The sequence below is a fragment of the Vitis vinifera genome, chromosome 15, assembly GCF_030704535.1.
Source record: "Vitis vinifera cultivar Pinot Noir 40024 chromosome 15, ASM3070453v1".
In the NCBI taxonomy this organism is placed as follows: domain Eukaryota; kingdom Viridiplantae; phylum Streptophyta; class Magnoliopsida; order Vitales; family Vitaceae; genus Vitis; species Vitis vinifera.
The window spans coordinates 19,472,766-19,492,006 of record NC_081819.1 but is presented as its reverse complement, the minus strand read 5'-3'; the positions used below and the strand labels follow the sequence as shown (position 1 = coordinate 19,492,006).

Below are 19,241 nucleotides of genomic sequence, written 5' to 3'. Positions count from 1 at the left end.
ATGTGCTATGTGCATTATGTTGCCAAAAACTTTACAAATTTTCTTTTGATTCATCATTTACATTTTGATGAAAATCATTATTTTTCCAACTAGAAAGAAAATGACCATGTTATGTTTTGAATACTGGACACAGCATCCTCACTATTGAGAACACAACAGTGGGCATAGCATGATCAGAAAAGAGAGTTTATCCATGAGCTTTTCTTCCTTACTTAGGAGATTTGCAAAGGTTGGTATGTCAAAAAGCTCCCTGAATTTATGCCATCAGGGACAAACCTGTAAAAGAAGGATAGCCACCTGCATTGTTCTCCTTTACAATGAACACATCCCATTCATCTACAATCAAGAATGCCCCTGTAACACCCATATATCTCTAGTACAACAAACATATATATTGCATCTACAAACTATGGCCAACTATTTACGTGGTATCCTTGCAACCTTGAATTTAAGATATCCTCGTACTCCAGAGCCCACTGGGTTCTCTTAGAGTCTTCACCAATGTCACATCTACTATCCAGACTGCTTGTAACACAGAAATATCCCCAATACAACATACATATATACATCTATAAAAAGTAATTCTCGCCTCACATAAAGCATTTACCAACATGACCAACTTTTTAAGTACAATCCTTGAGTCTAAGATATCACCATGCAACTAAGAAAACACACATGCTTCTCTTCATTGATGCTTCTTCACTGCAAAAGCTGTGAAATGTGATAATATCATCTCACTGCAAAGGCTTTGAAACCTGTGCATTGATGTCTAACACCATGAGTGCAATAAGAACCACCAACAACAGTATGAGATAGCCCTGCTGAGGAACTTGGTTCATGGCTTGCAGAAACTGTCTCTAGGGAATTGAAGGAACCCTTTTGATTGCCTGTGACTGGCCAATTCCTTATTGAACTCAGCTTTGGATTTGCTTTTTCAGTAACTATGCAGTCTTTCTTAGACTCTCTGATGGTTTTGTATTGAAACAGATCAATAGCAGAACGATGTTCTGTCCTGTCGTCAGCCTGCAAACAGAAAGAGGTAGAATTGCCAAATAGATATAATGAGAAATTCAAATTCAACTTCAGACAAACTTCTCACCTTAATAGAGACTGACTTTTCTTCTGGTTTTGTCATGCTGCAGCTCAATTTGGTTAACTTGGCTATGAGTGTCTCATTATTTGAGGCATTCCCTGTCAATTTGAGACTCTTTGGAGCAACCCGCTGTGCTACAAAGTTGTCTAATCTCTCAATGGAGGGAGCATCAAATCTCCTGGACTCATCATGAAGAAGACTCTTGTTTTCCCTTCTGTGCTGGTTAATGCTGGATAACCGTGAAGTGGGTCGATCCATTGGTGACTGCACACATTCCTTTGGACTGAGCCCACTAGTCAAGCTTGAAGCTTGCAGCAATTGACTATACTGTAGCATAGAGAAGGCGAAAAAAAAAAAAGGGTTATTCTCCAACTATTATAAACAATTATGCAGTCAAAACACCAGGCAGGGATGCAGCATGCGGGAGTGTTTGATCTCAAACTTCAATTTTAGAGCTCCCAAGAATGTTCAAGAATTAATTTTGGGGTTGGTGAGATATTGGAGGGCAGGGCATATCTTTACCTGAACTTGGGGCACTTCAGTGTCCCTTGATCCACCACCCTTACCATGTACTCCCTTCAATGGGCTCTGTGGGTGGGCTGATAGCTTGCCAATAGAATCATGTCTCAGGTTCCCATTATCAACACCTGAGCTCCACTGACTGGCTAATTCTCCAAAAGGGTGTTCATCCTGATCGATGATAAGAGTATTCAAGAACCAATTAACATCGTCATCCTGTTCAGTGGTGTCATCCTGAAATGGCGTCCTTCCACAGACATTGTTAAAGCCATTGGAAAATGGGAGATCCAAGTGAGGTCCTTGCACTGTGTCAGAGAAAAAATCAGAATCCAGTGGAATAAAAGTGGTTTCACTAAATAAACCTTGTATCTGAGGATCCTCCTGCGGTAAGAAGCAAGAAAAAAAAAACATTAGTCATGGATTTGCTTCACATGTTCAAAAACTGAGACACAGAATGCTGGAAGAACATAAAACACACACACACACAAATGCTCATTCTCACTTCTAAAGTCATATCCTCTACTTGATAATTTCGAGTATTAGAAGCAATATTGCTAGCATAGTGGCTCGGCCCAGCACCTAAGGTCATGTTGTTGGCTAGGCCATTCTGAAGAATCCCACTACCTGTAAATGAATTGTCAACTTCCATATTCATCAGCCAAGTTTCATGAAGGATAGGCAGTTCAGATAACAAACCATTAAAGTTAATTTCTGGAGAAAGTGCACCTGCAACAGCCTCATCAGGGATTGGAATATCAGAACCTGTATTCTCATCTGTTTTTCTCTTTAAGCGACACAGAACATAGGCCCTCTGCACAATTTGAAAGACAAAACAGCATAAATTCACAGTATATATTACTTACCAGTCAAATCCTTGTGAAGATCATTAGAAAATTACTTACCAAACAACTTATTTAAATTCAATTAATAGAATTCTTACATTCAAACAGTGTTGATAAGAACAAAAACAGAGTAAGAGAGGTATAATGGAGGTAATGCAGCATACATTGGCAGGAAGGCCGGCAATATTTGCACGATACTCGTGGATAACCCAGTTGGTCCTGATGGCACCACGACCACGGCCTCTATAGAAAACCAAAGTTTTCTTGGTACCAATCACCTCTTTGTTGGTGCCAGAGAAGATGTCACGATCCTGACCGGTGGGTTTCCAGTAGCCAGCACTTGTTGCCCTGTTGGAACGACTGCCATTTGAATACTTGTAATCAAGAAGACTGAAGAAGAACCACTCTGGATCATCTGTTTTTATCACTGAAAAAACTACGCACACAAAAATAAATCAATAGAAATAAAATAAAATAAAAAATCCAGAATTATATGCATGTTCATTAAAACTCAAAACATCTGGAGGATCAGTTTACCTGGTAATTCCCACGGCTCCCATTTGCAAATATCAACCTCAGGGATGATGTCTACTGGGGACTCCATGCCCAGTATCTTCAACTTCAAATGGTTATCAACCAGTTCTTCATCAGTGGGATAAAATCTGAATCCCACTGGTAAAGTTTCCAAAATCGTGGCTATCATCTCTCCTATTGACATGCTTAATTGGGAATCAAATAAACAAAAACTACTACTATGATTACTAGGATGATGATGATGATAATGAAGGGAAGAAGACTCAACGGTAGAACTGAATAAAACTATCAATGGAATATCCAAAACAACATTAGAATTAGTATAGAGGCACTACGTCCTTCTCCCATATGCAGGTCTATATATATATATATAGAAAGTTGTCCGACTAGTCACTTTGGAAGAAGCTTGGAAATGGGCATAGCAAGTGGATCCCACTTCTTGATTCTGTAGCTTAAGATCCGCGTGAGAAACCTTTCTTTTCTCTCTATTTTCTATCCGAAATTCACAATGCAACTTTAAGTGTACTTTATAACATACTTACTTCATAGCCAAGTTTGATTATGAAAGGGAACTTTACAAACTTCGCCCCCAAGTTCGGTCGGGTCCGTGCACACATCCTTTCATTTCTTTTGTTTTGTTCCGGTCTTGTTGTGCTAGTTGTTGTCATGTGTCCCCCATTCCCATTTCATTTGATGACTATGACAGTTCAGACCATTAACAGGAGATCTTCTACAGAAGTTCTATTCCTGCGTTTTTTTCAGTGCAAAGCTGGGTAGCCATTGAAGTTTATTCCATGGAGAAATGTCTTCTTTAATGGATTCTACCTATGATTTTTTCCTCCTTTCAGCCTCTCTACAGTACTCTACATTGTTTCTTCATGGCTCTAACTCCCATCTCCTTTAATATATGAACCAGTATAAATATCACCAATATGCTAGAAGCCATGAAAAATGGAGATGGATTGAAATAGGCTTATGACAAAATTAATGCTGATCAAGACCATATTTTCCTTTTTCTTTTTCTTTTAAAAATTTTCTGGGAAAAGATTGGTTTCGACTAGCTGATACGAATTATAAACCTATGCTAAGCTTAACAGAGGAGATTCTTATGTGCTATGTGCATTATGTTGCCAAAAAACTTCACAAATTTTCTTTGATTTAGGTTACATTTGGTTCCAGAAATTATTAAAGAACAAAAAATAATATTACCAAATGATATATATAAATAATTTATTAACATTAAATATATATATTTTTTTTACTTTTCTTCTTTATTTCCTTTTTCCCATGTTTTCCTTCATATTTTCCTGGGAACCAAACATAACTTTATATTTTAATCATAATAATTTTTTCTTCTCAAGAAAGGAAATGACCTTGTTATGTTTGAATACTGAACACAGCATCCTTACCATTGAGAACACAACAGTGAGCCTAGCATGACCAGAAAGAGGGTTTATCTATGAGCTCTTCTTCTTTGTTTTGAGGGTGGATGAATCATGACAACTATTTAAGTAGTATCCTTGAAACCTTACTCTCCACCAATGTCACATCTACCAAAATCCTTGAAGACAACATACATATTTATACATCCATAAAAGGTAATCCTCACTCCATATAAAGCATTTACCAACAAGGCCAACTATGTGAGTCATATCCTTGCAAAACTTTGAGTAAGATATCTCCATGCTGCTTAAAAAACACACATGCTTCTTCACTGTGTGAATTTTTTTGGTTATAAGTGGATGGCTGGTGGACTCGAGAGAAATCTCTAAGGTTATGTTTAGATATATTTCTTATTTTTTTATTTTTAAAAATAGAAACCGATACAGAAAGTATATATATTTCTCATATACTTGACAAAGCTTCTTAAGATTTTTCAAATTTGAAGGGTAAATTTATACTCTTCGCATATATGTTTTCATTCTTTTTCTACAAGAAAGTGTATCAGAAAGTAACCTAAGTGCAAAGGCTTTCAAACCTTTGCGATGAAGTCTAGCACCATGACAACAATAAGAATCACAAACAATATTATGCCTGTGAGAAAATTGACAAGTTGAGCCGGTGAGGAACTAGGTTCATGGCTTGCAGAAGTTGTCTCTGGGGAATTGAAGGAACCCTTTTGAGTGCTTCCAACTGGCTCATTCAATCTTGTCATTGAACTCAGCTTTGGATTTGCTTTTTCAGGAACTTCGCAGTCTTTCTTGGACTCTCTGATGGGGTTTTTGCTTTGGAGCAGATCAGTAGCAGAACCATATTCTGCCCTGTCTTTGGCCTGCAAACAGAAAGAAGTAGAATTACCAAACGGATATAATGAGAAATTCAAATTCTACTTCAGTTAAACTACTCACCTTAATGGAGACTGAATTTTCTTCCGATTTTGTCATGCTGCCGCTCAATTTAGCTAACTTTGCTAGGAGAATCTCATTATTTAAGTCATTTCCTTCCAATTTGACACTCTTTGGAGCAACCCCCTGTGCTACAGAGTTGGCTAGCCTCTGCTGGTTAATGCTGAATGATCCTGAAGCGGAATGCTGCTGTTGAGCCATTGGTGACTGCATACATTCCTTTGAACTGGAAACCACACGACTGGAAGCTTCCTGCGATAGACTAGGCTGTAGCATAGAAAACAAAAACAAAGTCATTCTTTAATTATTGTAACCAATTATGCAGTCAAAACACCAGGGATGCAGCATGTGGGAGTGTTTGATCTCAAACTTCAATTTTAGAGCTCCCAAGAATGAACAAGAATTGATTTTGGGGTTGGTGAGATATTGGAGGGCATATTTTTACCTTAACATGGAGCACTTCAGTGTATGTGGCACTCCTTGATCCCTTAACATATGCTCCCTTCAATGGGCTCTGTGGGCGGGCTGATAGCCTGCCAATAGAACCATAAACAGCTGAGCTCCTCTCATCGCTTAATCCTCCACAAGGGTATCCGTCCGGATCAATGAAAAGACCATCAACGAATTCTGCATCATCCTCATCCTGAAACTGCATACTTCCACAACTATTGTTATAGCCACTGGAAGACGAGAGATCCAAATCAAGTCCTTGCTCTGTGTGATGGAACAAATCATAATCTAGAGGATGAATTGTGGGTTCATGCAATAAACCTTCTAGCTCAGGATCCCCCTGAGGTAAGAAGCAAGTGAAAAAAACATTAGTCATGGATTTGCTTCTCATGTTCAAAACTGAGGCAGTGAACGCTGGGAGAACACCAAAACAAAACATAAAAATAAATCAAAAGCTCATTCTCACGTCTAAAATCATTTCCTCTACTTGATAATTTCCAATATCAGAAACAATATCGCTGGCATGGTGGCTCAGCCCAGCACCTAAGGTCATGTTGTTGGCTAGGCCATTTCCAGAACCTGTAGATGAATTGTCAAATTCCATATTCATTAGAGAAAGTTTCTTGAATGATAGGCAGTTCAGATAACAAACCATAAAATTAATTCCTGGAGAAAACCCACCGGCAACAGCCTCATCAGGCCCCGTATTCTCATCTGTTTTTTTCATTAAGTGACACAGGACATAGGCCCTCTGCACAATTTGAAAGACAAAACAACATAAATTGACAGTATAGATTCCAGCTACATCAAATCTTTGTGAAGACCAGTTGTAAATTACTTACCAGTCAATTTAGTTAAATCTAATCAATAGAATTCTTACAATAAAACAATAAATTAATGACTCAACAATTTCCCTAGTTATGTAAGTGTGCCTTAATTATTACCCCATTCAAACAGGAACTCAAACAAACATGTGTCAGTAATTGACTTTCTATTTCTGGTCAACCAAGCAGTGTTGATCAGAAAAAAAACAGAGAATAAGAGAGGGATAATGGAGGTGATGGATATAGCATACATTGGCAGGAAGGCCAGCAATGTCTGTGCGATACTGGTGGATAACCCAGTTGGTCCTAACGGCAGCACGACCACGGCCTTTATGGAAAACCAAACTTTTCTTGGTACCAATTTTGTTGGTCCCAGACTTGACTTCACGATCCTGACCGGTGGGTTTCCAGAAGCCAGCCTCTGTTTGCCTGTTGACGTGACTGCCATTTGAATACTTGAGATCAACGGGACTGAAGAAGAACCAGTCTGGATCAGCTGTTTTTATCCGTGAAAGATCTACAAAAAAAGGAAAAAAAAAAAGAAAAAAAAGAATCATACACATGTTTATTAAAGAGAAAATACTTAAATCCCAAGACTCAAGACACCTGGATGATTCAGTTTACCTGGTAATTCCCAAGGCTCCGATTTGCAGACATCAACCACAGGGATGATCTGTACCTCGGAATCCTTGCCCTGTATCTTCAACTTCAGATAGTGATTAACCAGTTCTTCATCGGTGGGACGAAATCCGCATCCCACTGGTAAAAGTTTCAAAATATCGTTTATCATATCTACTGACATACTTAATTCGCAATAAAATAAACAAACACTTCTACTATTAGTGCTTGGAGGATGATGAAGACGACTCAAGGGTGGAACTGGAAAAAATTATCAATGTAATACCCAAAACAACATTAGAATTAGCTTAAGGGTACTACGTCCCTTTCCGATATGTGGGCCTGTGCATATATATTCAGAGAGAGAGAGTCGTCGGAGTCAGCGGAAGAAGCTTGGAAACGGGCAAAGAGAGTGGATCCCACTTCTTGACTCCGCGTGACAAACCTTTCTTGTTCCTCTATTTTCTATATGAAATTCACAATGCTACTCTAACTGTACTGTATAACATACTCACTTCACAGCCAAGTTTGATTTTGATGGTGAATTGTGCGGTTGAGATTTCGCTCCTTTCGCTTTCTTCTAGTATTGAATTGAGTATTTGATGAAATGAAGCTCCTCCGCAAGTTCGTTAACGTCCGTACACACATCCCTTTCATTTCTTTTGTATTGTTTCCATCTTCTTGTGCTAGTTGATGTTATGTGTCCCCATTCCCACTTCATTTCACAGCTACAGTTCAGACAATTAATAGAAGATCTCCTTCTACACAAGTTCTGTAGTACCCTACATTTTTTTCAGTACAAATCTGGGTAGCCATTGATGTTAATTCCATGCAGAAAAATCTTCCTTAATAGATTCTCCCTAAGATTTTTTTTCCCTCGTCTCTGCCTCTCTATAGTGCTCTACCCCCTTCTCCTTTAATACATGAACCACCATATGCCAAAAGCCATGAAAAATGATGAAGATGATTGAAATCTGCTTATGACAAAATTAATATTGATCAAGACCTTAAAACCTCCCCATCAAGTAGTTGGTTTTGCAATATTCACTCAGACCCATATTTTTCCCTTTTTTTTTTCTGGGAAAAAATTGGTTGAGGCTAGCTGATACCAATTACAAACCTTGAAATTTGAACAATTCCAAACATGCTAAGCTTAACAGAGGAGATTCTTATGTGCTATGTGCATTATGTTGCAAAAACCTGCACAAATTTTCTTTGATCATAATCATTTTTTTTTTCTACAAGAGAGAAAATGACCATGTTATGTTTTGAATACTGGACCCAGCATCCTTACTATTGGGAACGCAACAGTGAGCCTAGCATGATCAGAAAGAGGGTTTATCTATGAGCTTTTCTTCTTTATTTTGGATATTTGCAAAGGTTGGTATGTATGTTTTGGGGGTGAATAAATCATGATGACTTTGGATTTTATGCTGTCTGATGAGATAGGTTTCTCTGACTCCAATGATTGATACTGATGGATGACTTGTTTGGGAACTTGGAGTATCTTTGTATTTTCTTTGTATCTTAATTCCTCAACTCAATCACCCTCTCACTTTTGTACATCTTTATTCCACTACTCTTACCATAAACAAAAACTTTGATTCCTTTCCTCAACCACCCCCTCATATCTTTATTCCATTACTCTTTCACAAACGTACAACCACAAAAAGGATCATCAAGAAAACAAAACAACACTCTTTTATTATGAGAAAATATACACAATGGCCTTTCAGCCATTGGAGACAAGACAGCCATACAGAAGGCCAGAAGGACACCAAATGATAAAGTAAAACAAAATCCGAAACCTCCCTAAATTTAAGTCATTAGGGAGAAAACTGTAAAGAAGGATAGTCACCTGCTTTTGTTCCTCTTTACAATGAACACATTACATACATCTATAATAAAGACTGCCCCTGTAACACCCATTTATCTCTAGTACAAGAAACATATATATTTTCATCCACAAAGTGATCCTCACTCCATATATTGCATCTTCAAGCATGGCCATTACGTAGTATCCTTCCAACCTTGAGTTTAAGATATCTCCATACTCCAAAACCCACTTGCTTCTCTTGAGTCTTCACCAATGTTACATCTACAATCCAGACTGCTTGTAACACCCAAATATCCCTAATACAACATACATATATAGATTCATAAAAAGTAATCCTCACTCCATATAAAGCATTTACCAACATGGCCAACTTTTTAAGTGCGATACTTGCAGAACCTTGAGTTTCAGATATCTCCATGCAGCAAAAAAAAAACACACATGCTTCTCTTCATAGATGGTTCTTCACTGTGTGAATTTTTTGGTTATGGTTGGCTGGCTGGTGGATTCAAGAGAAATCTAAAACTAAGGTTACTTATGGATACACTTTTTATTTTTTATTTTTAAAAATAGAAACTCGTACAAAAAGTAGATACATACCTTATATACTTGAAAATACTTTTTTAAATTTTTTAAATTTATGGAAATAAAACATTTTTAAGTTTTTTCAAGAACACAAGTTAAATTTCTACTTTTTGCATAAGGGTTTTTATATCTTTCCTACGAGTTTATAATTTTAAAAGTAGAAAATAAAAAGCATATCCAAAGGTAACCTAAGGGGTGGGTTTTGAAATGTGATAATATCACCTCACTGCAAAGGCTTTGAAACCTTTGCATTGATGTCTAGCACCATAACTGCAATAAGAATCACGAACAATAGCATGCCCACAAGTAAATTGACAAGATAATCTGGTGAGGAACTTTGTTCGTGGCTTACAGAAGCTGTCTCTGGGCAATTGAAGAAACCCTTTTGATTGCTTCCGACTGGCACATTCCATATCGACTTTGGACTCAGTTTCACATTGGCTTTTTGTGTAACTTCGCAGTCTTTCTTGGACTCTTTGATGGAGTCTTTGTTGTGGTCAGTAGCAGAATCATATTCTGTCATTTCCTTGGCCTGCAAACAGAAACCTTGTGGAAGTAGAATTGCCAAATAGATATATTGAGAAATTCCAATTCAACTTCAGTTAAACTTCTCACCTTAGTAGAGACTGGCTTTTCTTCCGATTTTGACATGCTGCAGCTCAATTTAGTTAAAGCTTGGGGTATATCAGTCTTTGAGACATTCCCTTCCAATTTGACACTCTTTGGAGCAACCCGCTGTGCCACAAAGTTGTCTAATCTCTCAATGGAGGGAGCAGCAAATCTCCTGGACTCATCATGAAGAGAACTCTTGTTTTCCTTTCTGTGCTGGTTAATGCTGGATAACTGTGATGTGGCATACGACCGTCGAGCCATTGGTGATGGCATACAATGCTTTGAATGGGAAACCCCATTGATCAAGCTTGAAGTTTTCCGCGATTGACTATACTGTAGCATAGAGAAGAAAAAAAAAACAAAGTAATTCTGCAACTATTGTAACCAATTACGTAGTCAAGACACCAGGGATGCAGAGTGTTTGATCTCAAACATCAATTTTAGAGCTCCCAAGAATGTTCAAGAATGAATTTTGGGGCTGGTGAGCTATTGAATGGAGGGTAGGGCATATTTTTACCTGAACTTGAAGCACTTCAGTGTCTGTGTCACTGCTTGATCCACCACCCTTACCATACACTCCCTTCAATGGGCTCTGTGGCCGGGCTGATAGCTTGCCTATAGAACCATACCTCAGGTTCCCACTATCAACAGGTGAGCTCCTCTGACTGGCTAATTCTCCAAAAGGGTGTTCATCCTGATCAACAATAAGAGTATTCAAGAACCTACTAACATCGTCATCCGGTTCAGAGGAGCCATCCTGAAATAGCGTCCTTTCACAGACATTGTTAAAGCCATTTGCAAATGGGAGATCCAAGTGAGGTCCTTGCTCTGTGTCAGAGGAAAAATCATAATCCGCTGGAATAAATGTGGGTTCATTAAATAAATCTTGAATCAGAGGATCCATCTGAGGTAAGAAGCAAGAAAGAAAAAAACATTAGTCATGGATTTGCTTCACATATTCACAACTGAGGCAGTGAATGCTGGGAGAAGAATACAAATGCTCATTTTCACCTCTGGAGTCGGTTCCTCTACTTGATAATTTCCAATATTAGAAGCACTAATGCTAGCATGATGGCTCGGCTCACCACCTAAGGTCACCATGTTGGCTAGGCCATCCATATTAAACACAATACCTGTAGATGAATTGTCAACTTCCATATTCATCAGCGAAGTTGCTTGAATGATTGACAGTTCAGGTAACATACCATTCACGTTAGTTTCTGGAGGAATATCAGGCCCTGTATTCTCATCTGTTTTTCTCTTTAAGCGACATAGAACATAGGCCTTCTGCACAATTAGAAGGACAAAACAACATAAATTCACAGTATAAAATTGTTGTATCATATTCCAGCCATATCAAATCCTTGTGAAGAACAATATTAAATCACTTAGCAGTGAACAATTTCCCTGGTTATGTAAATGTGCCTTAGTACATTCAAAGAGAGACTTAAATGAATATGTGCAAGTAATTTATAATCTTTTTTTGGTTAACCAAACAGACTTGATTAGAACAGAAAATTATGAAATTCACACAAAAAACAGAGAGTAAGAGAGCGATAATGGAGGTAATGGATAGCATACATTGGCAGGAAGGGAAGCAATAGCAGCGCGGTACTCGTGCATAACCCAGTTGGTCCTGACTGATTGAGGAGCACGGCCCCTATAGAAAACCAAAGTTTTCTTGGTTCCAAGCAACTCTTTGGTGGCCCGAGACTTGATGTTACGATCCTTACCGGTGGGTTTCCAGTAGCCAGCTTCTGTTGCCCTGTTGGAACGACGGCCAGTTGGGTACTTGTAATCAGGAGGACAGAAGAAGAACCACTCTGGATCATTTGTTTGTATCACTGAAAGAACTACACAAAAGGGAGAAAAAGGCACATAATTGACAGAAGTATTCACATGTTTATCCAAGACAAAAGGCTTAAGTCTCAAAACTCAAAAACACCTAGATGATTCAGTTTACCAGGTAAATCCCAAGGCTCCCATTTGCAGACATCAACCTCAGGGATGATGTCTACATGGGAATTCATGCCCAGTATCTTCAACTTCAAATAGTGATCAACCAGTTCTTCATCAGTTGGATGAAATCTGAATCCCACTGGTAATGATTCCGACGCCATGCCGATCATCCCTCCTCCTGACATACTCAATTGGGAATCAAATAAACAAACGCTACTACCACTGCTACTACTAGGATGATGAAGATGAAGAAGACGAAGAGTAAAGCTATCTGTAGAATATCCAAAACAACATTAGAATTAGAAAAACAAACAGGTGTTTGTCACCTCTTCTCTCATATGGGTGTGTGTGTATATATACTCAGATAGTCATCTTAATGACTTGGGAAGAAGCTTGGAAATGGGCATAGCAAGTGGATCCCACTTCTTGACTCCGTGTAGCTTAGGAATACCGCGTGAGAAATCTTTCTTTTTTCCCCATTTTCTATCTGAATTCAGGATGCCATCTTCTTTAAAATTATCAAGTGTACTTTATCAGAGACTAACTTCCTAGCTAAGTTTGAGTGTGATGGTGTATTGTGCGGTTGAGATTTTACTCCTTTCGTTTTCTTCCAGTCTTGAACGGATAGGATGAAATGGAGCTTCACAAACTTCCTCCCCAAGTTTGGTTCTATTCTCCACTTTGTGACCCCACGTCGGTACGCGCATCCATTCATTTCTCTGTTTCTTTTTGTTTTGTTTCGTCTTCTAGTGCTTCTTGGTGTTGGGTGTCCCCCAATCCCATTTCATTTCGCTATTACAGGCTATTTGACCATTGATAGAAGACCTTCCTTTTTACAAAAGTTCTATTAGTTTATGCCGTACACTTTTTTTGTTTCAGAGCAAAGCTGGGTAGCCATTGACGTTTGTTCCATGGAGAAAAGTTTTCTGTAATGGATTCTCCCAAGATTTTTTTTTCCCTCCTCTCTGCCTCTCTATACTACTCTACATGGTTTCTTCATGGCTCTGCCCCTCTTCTTTAATTGCTACATTCCTATTAATTGTATTTTTAGCTTAGTTTTGATATAAATAGTATCCACAGGATAAAAGAAAATGTTTTTCATGCTATATATGTATGAGCTTCTCATTATATAAATGTATTTTGAAGTCAGAAGTTTCCTTGGATTTAAAGCTGTTGCAAATGTTATACGAATCCCATGTGAGCCCAATCGTGGTAGACACAACCCAATATTTTGGTAATTGTGACATCTCACGTTCGATGAAGGAAAAAGTTTCGCTATGTAAACACATTTTAAAACCATGAGCGCCCATGTAAGTACATTTAAAACCATGAGGACCCTTAACAGTTAGGACCAAACAAGTATAAATGTTGCCAATTTTCCAAAAGCCAAGAAAAATGGATAGTTGATTAGGACCTTCAAATCTGAAAAACAGCCTCTCAATCAAGCGGTTCGTATTACAATACCTAGTCAGACCCGTAATTATCTTTTTCTCTGAAAAGATTGGTTGAGGCTGACTGATACCAATCACAAACCTGGAAATTTGAACAGTCTAAACATGCTAAGCTTAACAGATGAGAATCTTATGCCATGTGCAATATACTGCCAAAAACTTTACAAATTTCCTTTGATTCACCATTTACATTTTGATCATGAGTTTTTTTCTACAAGAAAGAAAATTCCAAGGTATAACTGCACCTCGTTATGTTTTGAATACTGGACACAGCATCCTTACTATTGAGAACACAACAGTGAGCCTGGCATGATCAGACAGAGAGTAGTTCTCAGGCCATACCCCTTTTTCTACTTCGTGAGGGGAGAGAACTGCGTTCTTCACTTTGAAACCAATCACTTGCTCCTCTGAGTCCTCTTTAGCATCCTCCCTACTCTCACTGTGATTTTCCTCCCTTTGCTCTGAACATGTGGGATTCCAAATCCACCTCTGCAATGCCAATAAGCACCAAGACAATTGAGAATCAGAGGCTGTGAAAAATCTCAAGTGGGATATCAAAGTACAAAAATGAAAAAGGGAAAGTCCTGATAATTGGAATTCATCGATCCTCCAAGCTAACATAGTGATTGTGTCACCAGTAGAACCACTCAAACTGAAATTCATGTATGCCTTTGGTAAGTTGCTAGCACTCAATACTTTATTTCATTACATTCATCTTTAAGTAGATCAATAGCTTCTACATGCAAACAACTACAATTTTTGGGCATACAAAGTAAACTAAATTACCTGGAATTTTTCATAATCAATAATGCCATTGCCATCATTGTCTGCTTGGATCCACAAATCTTCTGTCTCCTGGAAACTGAGTCCATGAGGATGCTCAATTAAATTAATCTGCATAACGATGGAATACAGTGAGATAATCTTTCCACTAAACTTTATGCCTGAAATACTAAAGCAACCATTACAAAGTACCTGGCAGAGTGCTTCACAAAAACTTGAATGTGTAATAAAATCACCAAGGTTGTCTGCCTTTAAAAGTGCAAATGCATCATTTTCAGCCAAGGAAGCTTTTCGAAGCTGATACTGAAATCAAAAAGGATCTCAGAACTTAATAAAGAATCTCAGTGCAATTGATCTATGCTTTAAATGCAGTCATCAGAAGTAGTTTGCTTACAATTTCATGATCCTAATATTGGAAAACAGTCTCTCTTTCTTTTTCTTTTTTTTCTTTTTTTTCCCTTTTTATTTAGGATTAACTTTGAAGTGTCCTTGTTAATTGTGTCTTCTATTTTTTGGTTTATACAGTATTGCTGGTAAAATTGTATTTTTCCTTTTGTTGGAAGTTGGAACAGAGCTTGCTTATAGTTTCATGCCTCTAAAAACCAGTAACAAAGGAAAAGGACAACAACTATTGTTTTTCCCTTTTTTTTCCGGGTTAAATATTGTCATACTTCCTCATTAAGAGATTTCAGGAAAGCTACTTTTGCATGAGTCAAAGATGGTTTTTATTTTTTTTCAATATCCGTGGGCTCTAGCAAACCCTTCTGACTCTTCATGAGGACCCAAACCTTGGGAGTCCATGATGGATTGTTTTCATTATTTTTTTCTTTTCTCAGAGTTACATGATATCAATTACAAGACATGCTATAGGTAAAGGAGATGGCAAGGAACTAAACATATTGCCTCTAGAACTTGTAAATGGCCAGGAACAATATAAAAATAGGTGAACAATCACTCACCTTTATAATGCCAAACACTGCTTCAGCCCAACTAGTCTTTAACGGTTTTCGAAATTTATTAGGATTAAGAAGCCATATGAAATCAACCCCACAGATGTTCCCCCTATGATTGCAGTGACTAACCCACTGTGCAGGATAGAAGACAAAAACACAATAAACATAATTAGAAAGTATTATAAATTAGAGCAATGCAGCAACCAAGTCGTTAAGAAGCATTATAATTAGAATCTAAAGATACAAACCTTGTGAGCATCAGCATCACTATCAGTGTACTGATGAGCGGTATCATAGGATGACACAAACCCCTGGGACCTTAGGAATTTGTAGACGTGGCCACGCTTGCTTCCATTCCAGTCACTGCAAGAAGTTAAACACAAAAGGACATATGAATAAGGATCTCCTTTTGTAGAGGAGCTCTCCTGGTGAAACATCAACCGATTACAGCTCTATAGGAAACTTACCCACAGAGGATAATGGGGATGGGCTTAAGCTTGTTTTCTCTCTGATATGATTCCACATATTGCAGTATTTTGTAGACCTATTAGAAGACAAATTGTGAGTATGAAGGTAAAACCCAAAAAGGGATAATAAGGGAACAGTACAATAATTTAGGGAAGAAATTAATGTACCTGATGCAATCTGGCAATAGATAGACTAGAATCATGAGGAAATAACAGGTGGGTGTTCACAATAAGGATTTCTTGCTGAAGCTGAACATTGCCCTTTCGATTCTGTGGTAAAGGAACAGCTAATTGAACATGTAATAGCTGTGCAACCCGATCTCCAAAGTCATTAAAGAGCAACTCTCTATAGTTCAAAACCCTAAAATAGTCCTTCCGCACAGCAGTTAGTAGACCTGTTTAGAGCACAAACCATGACAGATACTAATTAGACTCCAAATTTACTTTCTTTCATGACTGAATCCAGGTACTCCATACCCGGAAATTTGCCTTTTTAATCTTATTGTATGTAGTTTCTTTTTTCTCCTGAAAAGAAACATATAGGTTAAATCTGGAGACTGGATTAGAAAATGGACTAAATTGAATTGCAGCCTCACCGTCTCCACGATTGTTGGTTCTTGCAAGTTGGAAGGTGATATAGCCAGCATCTCCCAGCCTCTTCTGGTACATATGAACAAGTTCTTCATTTCCCACCCAGAACTCCTGTTATATTACAAACCCAAATATCAAATACTATGAAGCAATTGAATGGAAAAGAAAAATATATAAAAATAAAAGGAGAGAGAGAGAGAGAGAGAGAGAGAGAGAGAGAGAGCTAGCCTGGAGACAAATAATGGAAGAGCTTTCATAGAGCAACCAATCCAATATCCTGTTGTTTCTGGAAATCCAGAAGGCCCTGCAACCACTTTCCCGCAGGCTTTGGTTTTGCTGATCCAGCCGCTTGTAGATGGGAGCCAGTATATTGAAGGTGGTGCATGATATGCTGCTGCTGCAAGGCTCTGTCATTTTGGACAAGGTAAGCACTAAGCACAAATGCAGAACCCAATGGCTTGCTCTGGAACCTGTGGATGGGGAAAAAATATAAAATAGCAAACCCAATGGGCTTAGTCTGGAAACCGTGGATGGGGAAAAAACAAGAAATAAAAAAAATTAAAAATAGCAACCTCCTCTACCTCATATCACACGTGTATATATATATAGAAAGAGATGATTCCTCTCTATTTGCCTTTTTTCTAGACACGGTATGAACAGCTGGGGCCACTCACTTTCCGGCTTTTTGAATTCCTTCATCAAAAACACCCCACTCTGCTATGTCCCCCGACCGGATCCTCTTCATATCTCAAATTATTTGCCAGAAAATTGTTCTTTTTAGTCCATCAACTTCATCTAACAGTAAGAATCTGCAATTATAATTGATGGCATGAAGGCCATTAGAAATTTAGAACAGCCTTTCATGGTGGGCCCATGGCTTGCACCGTCATTTAAAAAAAGTTCGGTGTGGGCTCATTGTAGCAGAGGATTACTAATGCCAACAAGAATGTCGGCGTGACTGCACCGTCATCAATCTTTCGTGCACCGCCAACACTCATCCACCACGTAGTTATTCACATCCACACGGCTCCAAGGGTCGGGCCCTCACAGATGCTCATCATTCATCCTTCACGTACAGCACCTCAGTGCCGTCTGTGATTTTCAGATTTCTCTTCTTAATGACTAGCTATGGAAGAAAAATGAAGCCTATTCTATATGAGGGTTGAATCCAGCCAAATATTTAAAGCTCTATTATCTCCTGATGGGTGTCTTTGAATATTCAGATGCATGATCGTTTTGTCTACAGTTGATCAGTAACCTCTCATCAAATCAATTTCAATCGCCTACCAAACTACATTCCTTTGGAATCAAGATGCCAAATGTTCCCTTGCTGATTGTTCCCACCCACCAGCGAGATTTGTTCTTCACTCCAACCCAACAACTCGATTTCCCCCCATTTGATAAAATTTTCTCTAACAAATTATCATCACCCTTTTCCACAGCCAAGGATTTGCTTTTGTAATATAAGATGATCACAATTTTCTGATTGTTTTGGAAAAATGATTCTCTTAAAGCAAAAGAAAGAGAAGGAAAAAAAATGAAAGCCATTTTGGAACCAAGGAAATGGGAAATCAATTAGTTGGTCTTTCTTAGTATTCACCCTCAGCTAAAACAACATCTCAACTGACAAACAGCCCATTTTCTTATTATATCAAAAAGGCAGCAGCTCCTCCATGGAGAATTATGAAAGAATGGTAAGGCAGTGGAAAGAAAAAACATAATGAGTGGGCAACTTCTGAGTCCAGAAAAGCCAGCATTTCAACCTGAATGGGCTCTGGAAAATGTCCGCATGACATTCTTCAAATGTGTTAGATGGCAGGTAGAAGAGACAATGGATCCAATCAACTGCCCTTACCATTACTTCTGCGACAGCACTTACCCTGGGAATTATCCTCCTGTTGTGGATATCCTCCTGCTTCTCTTTGCAACAGCTTCATACCTGGGAATCCTAGTCTTTACAGCAATGGAGATATCCGGAGGAAGAAGTTTTCATCAAACAAGGCGATACTTATTGCCAACTGGTCCGGTTTCCCTCCCAGTAATCCTCTTAGCGCTTGCCAAAGGCCGACGTATCAACACCATCTTTCCTCTCTCAAGCGTTGGCCCAGCAATCCTCCAACTGCTTCACATATCTGCTCTTGCCTTTGACACTGAAGCGGATTCAGACATCAAGTATGCATTCTTTGAGGCATCAACAATCTCGGGAATTTTGCATGCAAGCCTGTATCTGGATTCGGTTATCTTACCTTACTACACTGGTTTTGATGCTCTAGTGTCATCCACCTTTTCTGGTGAATGTATATCTTGTGTGTGCCGGAAAGAGGTGTTGGTTGTGGGAGGAATGCTGGTCTCCTACAGGGGGTGGTCGGCAACTACGTTTTTGGTTGTGGGGACTCTGTGTTTGAGGATTATCTGCAGACTGACTGCAGATGACAAAGGCAAAACCACCATATTTATCAAGTCAGTCTTGGAAAGTTTGTGTTGGATGTTGATTACTATGGACTCTCTCTATCTAACAAAAAATTCTCCACCAGAAAGATCTCTATTACATAGTGCTGCTTTCGGGGGTGTCTTTGTTTTGATTTGTCTTCATGTCCTTAGAAAGGTGTGTGCACAGCTTAGGAGATGGCATTCAGGGTGTGAAAAGGGATGCAGCTATGATTTATCACAAAACAGGATGCAGCTATCACAAAACAGGATGCAACTATATGTAGATCGGGGTTTTTATTTCTATTAATGAGTATGGAATTCACCAAAACAGATCATATAGCATTATCCAAC

The 19,241-nt window shown here is 38.6% G+C and overlaps 5 protein-coding genes across 11 annotated transcripts; 1 reads left to right on the top strand and 4 right to left on the bottom strand.

The window, feature by feature from the left end:
- Positions 1-337: 337 nt before the first annotated feature.
- Positions 338-4,712, bottom strand: LOC100262652 (NAC domain-containing protein 62). Of its 3 annotated transcripts, none has more exons than XM_010663224.3 (7): positions 2,992-4,712; positions 2,619-2,890; positions 2,309-2,423; positions 2,115-2,236; positions 1,616-1,993; positions 1,100-1,420; positions 338-1,023 (listed from the first exon to the last, which is right to left on the bottom strand). In XM_010663224.3, the coding sequence occupies exons 1-7, from the start codon at positions 3,170-3,172 to the stop codon at positions 730-732; spliced, it is 1,683 nt and encodes a 560-aa protein (XP_010661526.1). In that variant the 5' UTR covers positions 3,173-4,712; the 3' UTR covers positions 338-729. The 3 variants fall into 3 exon arrangements, with proteins under 3 accessions (XP_010661526.1, XP_010661527.1, XP_010661524.1); XM_010663225.3 differs by having other exon boundaries at positions 2,339-2,423; XM_010663222.3 differs by having other exon boundaries at positions 2,115-2,423.
- Positions 4,713-4,812: 100 nt separating this feature from the next.
- Positions 4,813-7,691, bottom strand: LOC100855128 (NAC domain-containing protein 62). The gene is made up of 7 exons (XM_010663234.3): positions 7,232-7,691; positions 6,859-7,124; positions 6,465-6,534; positions 6,250-6,362; positions 5,779-6,123; positions 5,337-5,600; positions 4,813-5,260 (listed from the first exon to the last, which is right to left on the bottom strand). Exons 1-7 carry the CDS (start codon positions 7,407-7,409, stop codon positions 4,961-4,963), a joined length of 1,536 nt encoding a protein of 511 aa, XP_010661536.1. The 5' UTR covers positions 7,410-7,691; the 3' UTR covers positions 4,813-4,960.
- A 1,212-nt stretch (positions 7,692-8,903) lies between these two features.
- LOC100252386 (protein NTM1-like 9) lies at positions 8,904-12,713 on the bottom strand. 4 transcript variants are annotated; one of them, XM_059743074.1, is made up of 8 exons: positions 12,220-12,563; positions 11,838-12,109; positions 11,462-11,543; positions 11,268-11,389; positions 10,774-11,160; positions 10,260-10,589; positions 9,997-10,176; positions 8,904-9,358 (listed from the first exon to the last, which is right to left on the bottom strand). In XM_059743074.1, exons 1-8 carry the CDS (start codon positions 12,398-12,400, stop codon positions 9,263-9,265), a joined length of 1,650 nt encoding a protein of 549 aa, XP_059599057.1. In that variant the 5' UTR covers positions 12,401-12,563; the 3' UTR covers positions 8,904-9,262. The 4 variants fall into 4 exon arrangements, with proteins under 4 accessions (XP_059599057.1, XP_002268892.1, XP_010661535.1 ...); XM_002268856.4 differs by having other exon boundaries at positions 8,904-10,176; positions 12,220-12,713; XM_010663233.3 differs by having other exon boundaries at positions 11,268-11,543.
- A 1,100-nt stretch (positions 12,714-13,813) lies between these two features.
- On the bottom strand, positions 13,814-17,423 carry LOC100247268 (uncharacterized calcium-binding protein At1g02270). 2 transcript variants are annotated; one of them, XM_010663237.3, is made up of 10 exons: positions 17,042-17,423; positions 16,689-16,930; positions 16,466-16,571; positions 16,038-16,264; positions 15,870-15,946; positions 15,651-15,765; positions 15,409-15,534; positions 14,642-14,752; positions 14,453-14,560; positions 13,814-14,155 (listed from the first exon to the last, which is right to left on the bottom strand). In XM_010663237.3, the coding sequence occupies exons 2-10, from the start codon at positions 16,872-16,874 to the stop codon at positions 13,916-13,918; spliced, it is 1,296 nt and encodes a 431-aa protein (XP_010661539.1). In that variant the 5' UTR covers positions 16,875-16,930; positions 17,042-17,423; the 3' UTR covers positions 13,814-13,915. The 2 variants fall into 2 exon arrangements, with proteins under 2 accessions (XP_010661539.1, XP_019081128.1); XM_019225583.2 differs by lacking the exon at positions 17,042-17,423 and having other exon boundaries at positions 13,814-14,318; positions 16,689-17,034.
- A 157-nt stretch (positions 17,424-17,580) lies between these two features.
- Positions 17,581-19,218, top strand: LOC100242133 (uncharacterized). Its single transcript, XM_019225584.2, has one exon. It carries the CDS (start codon positions 18,181-18,183, stop codon positions 19,195-19,197), a length of 1,017 nt encoding a protein of 338 aa, XP_019081129.1. The 5' UTR covers positions 17,581-18,180; the 3' UTR covers positions 19,198-19,218.
- The last annotated feature ends 23 nt before the right edge of the window (positions 19,219-19,241 follow it).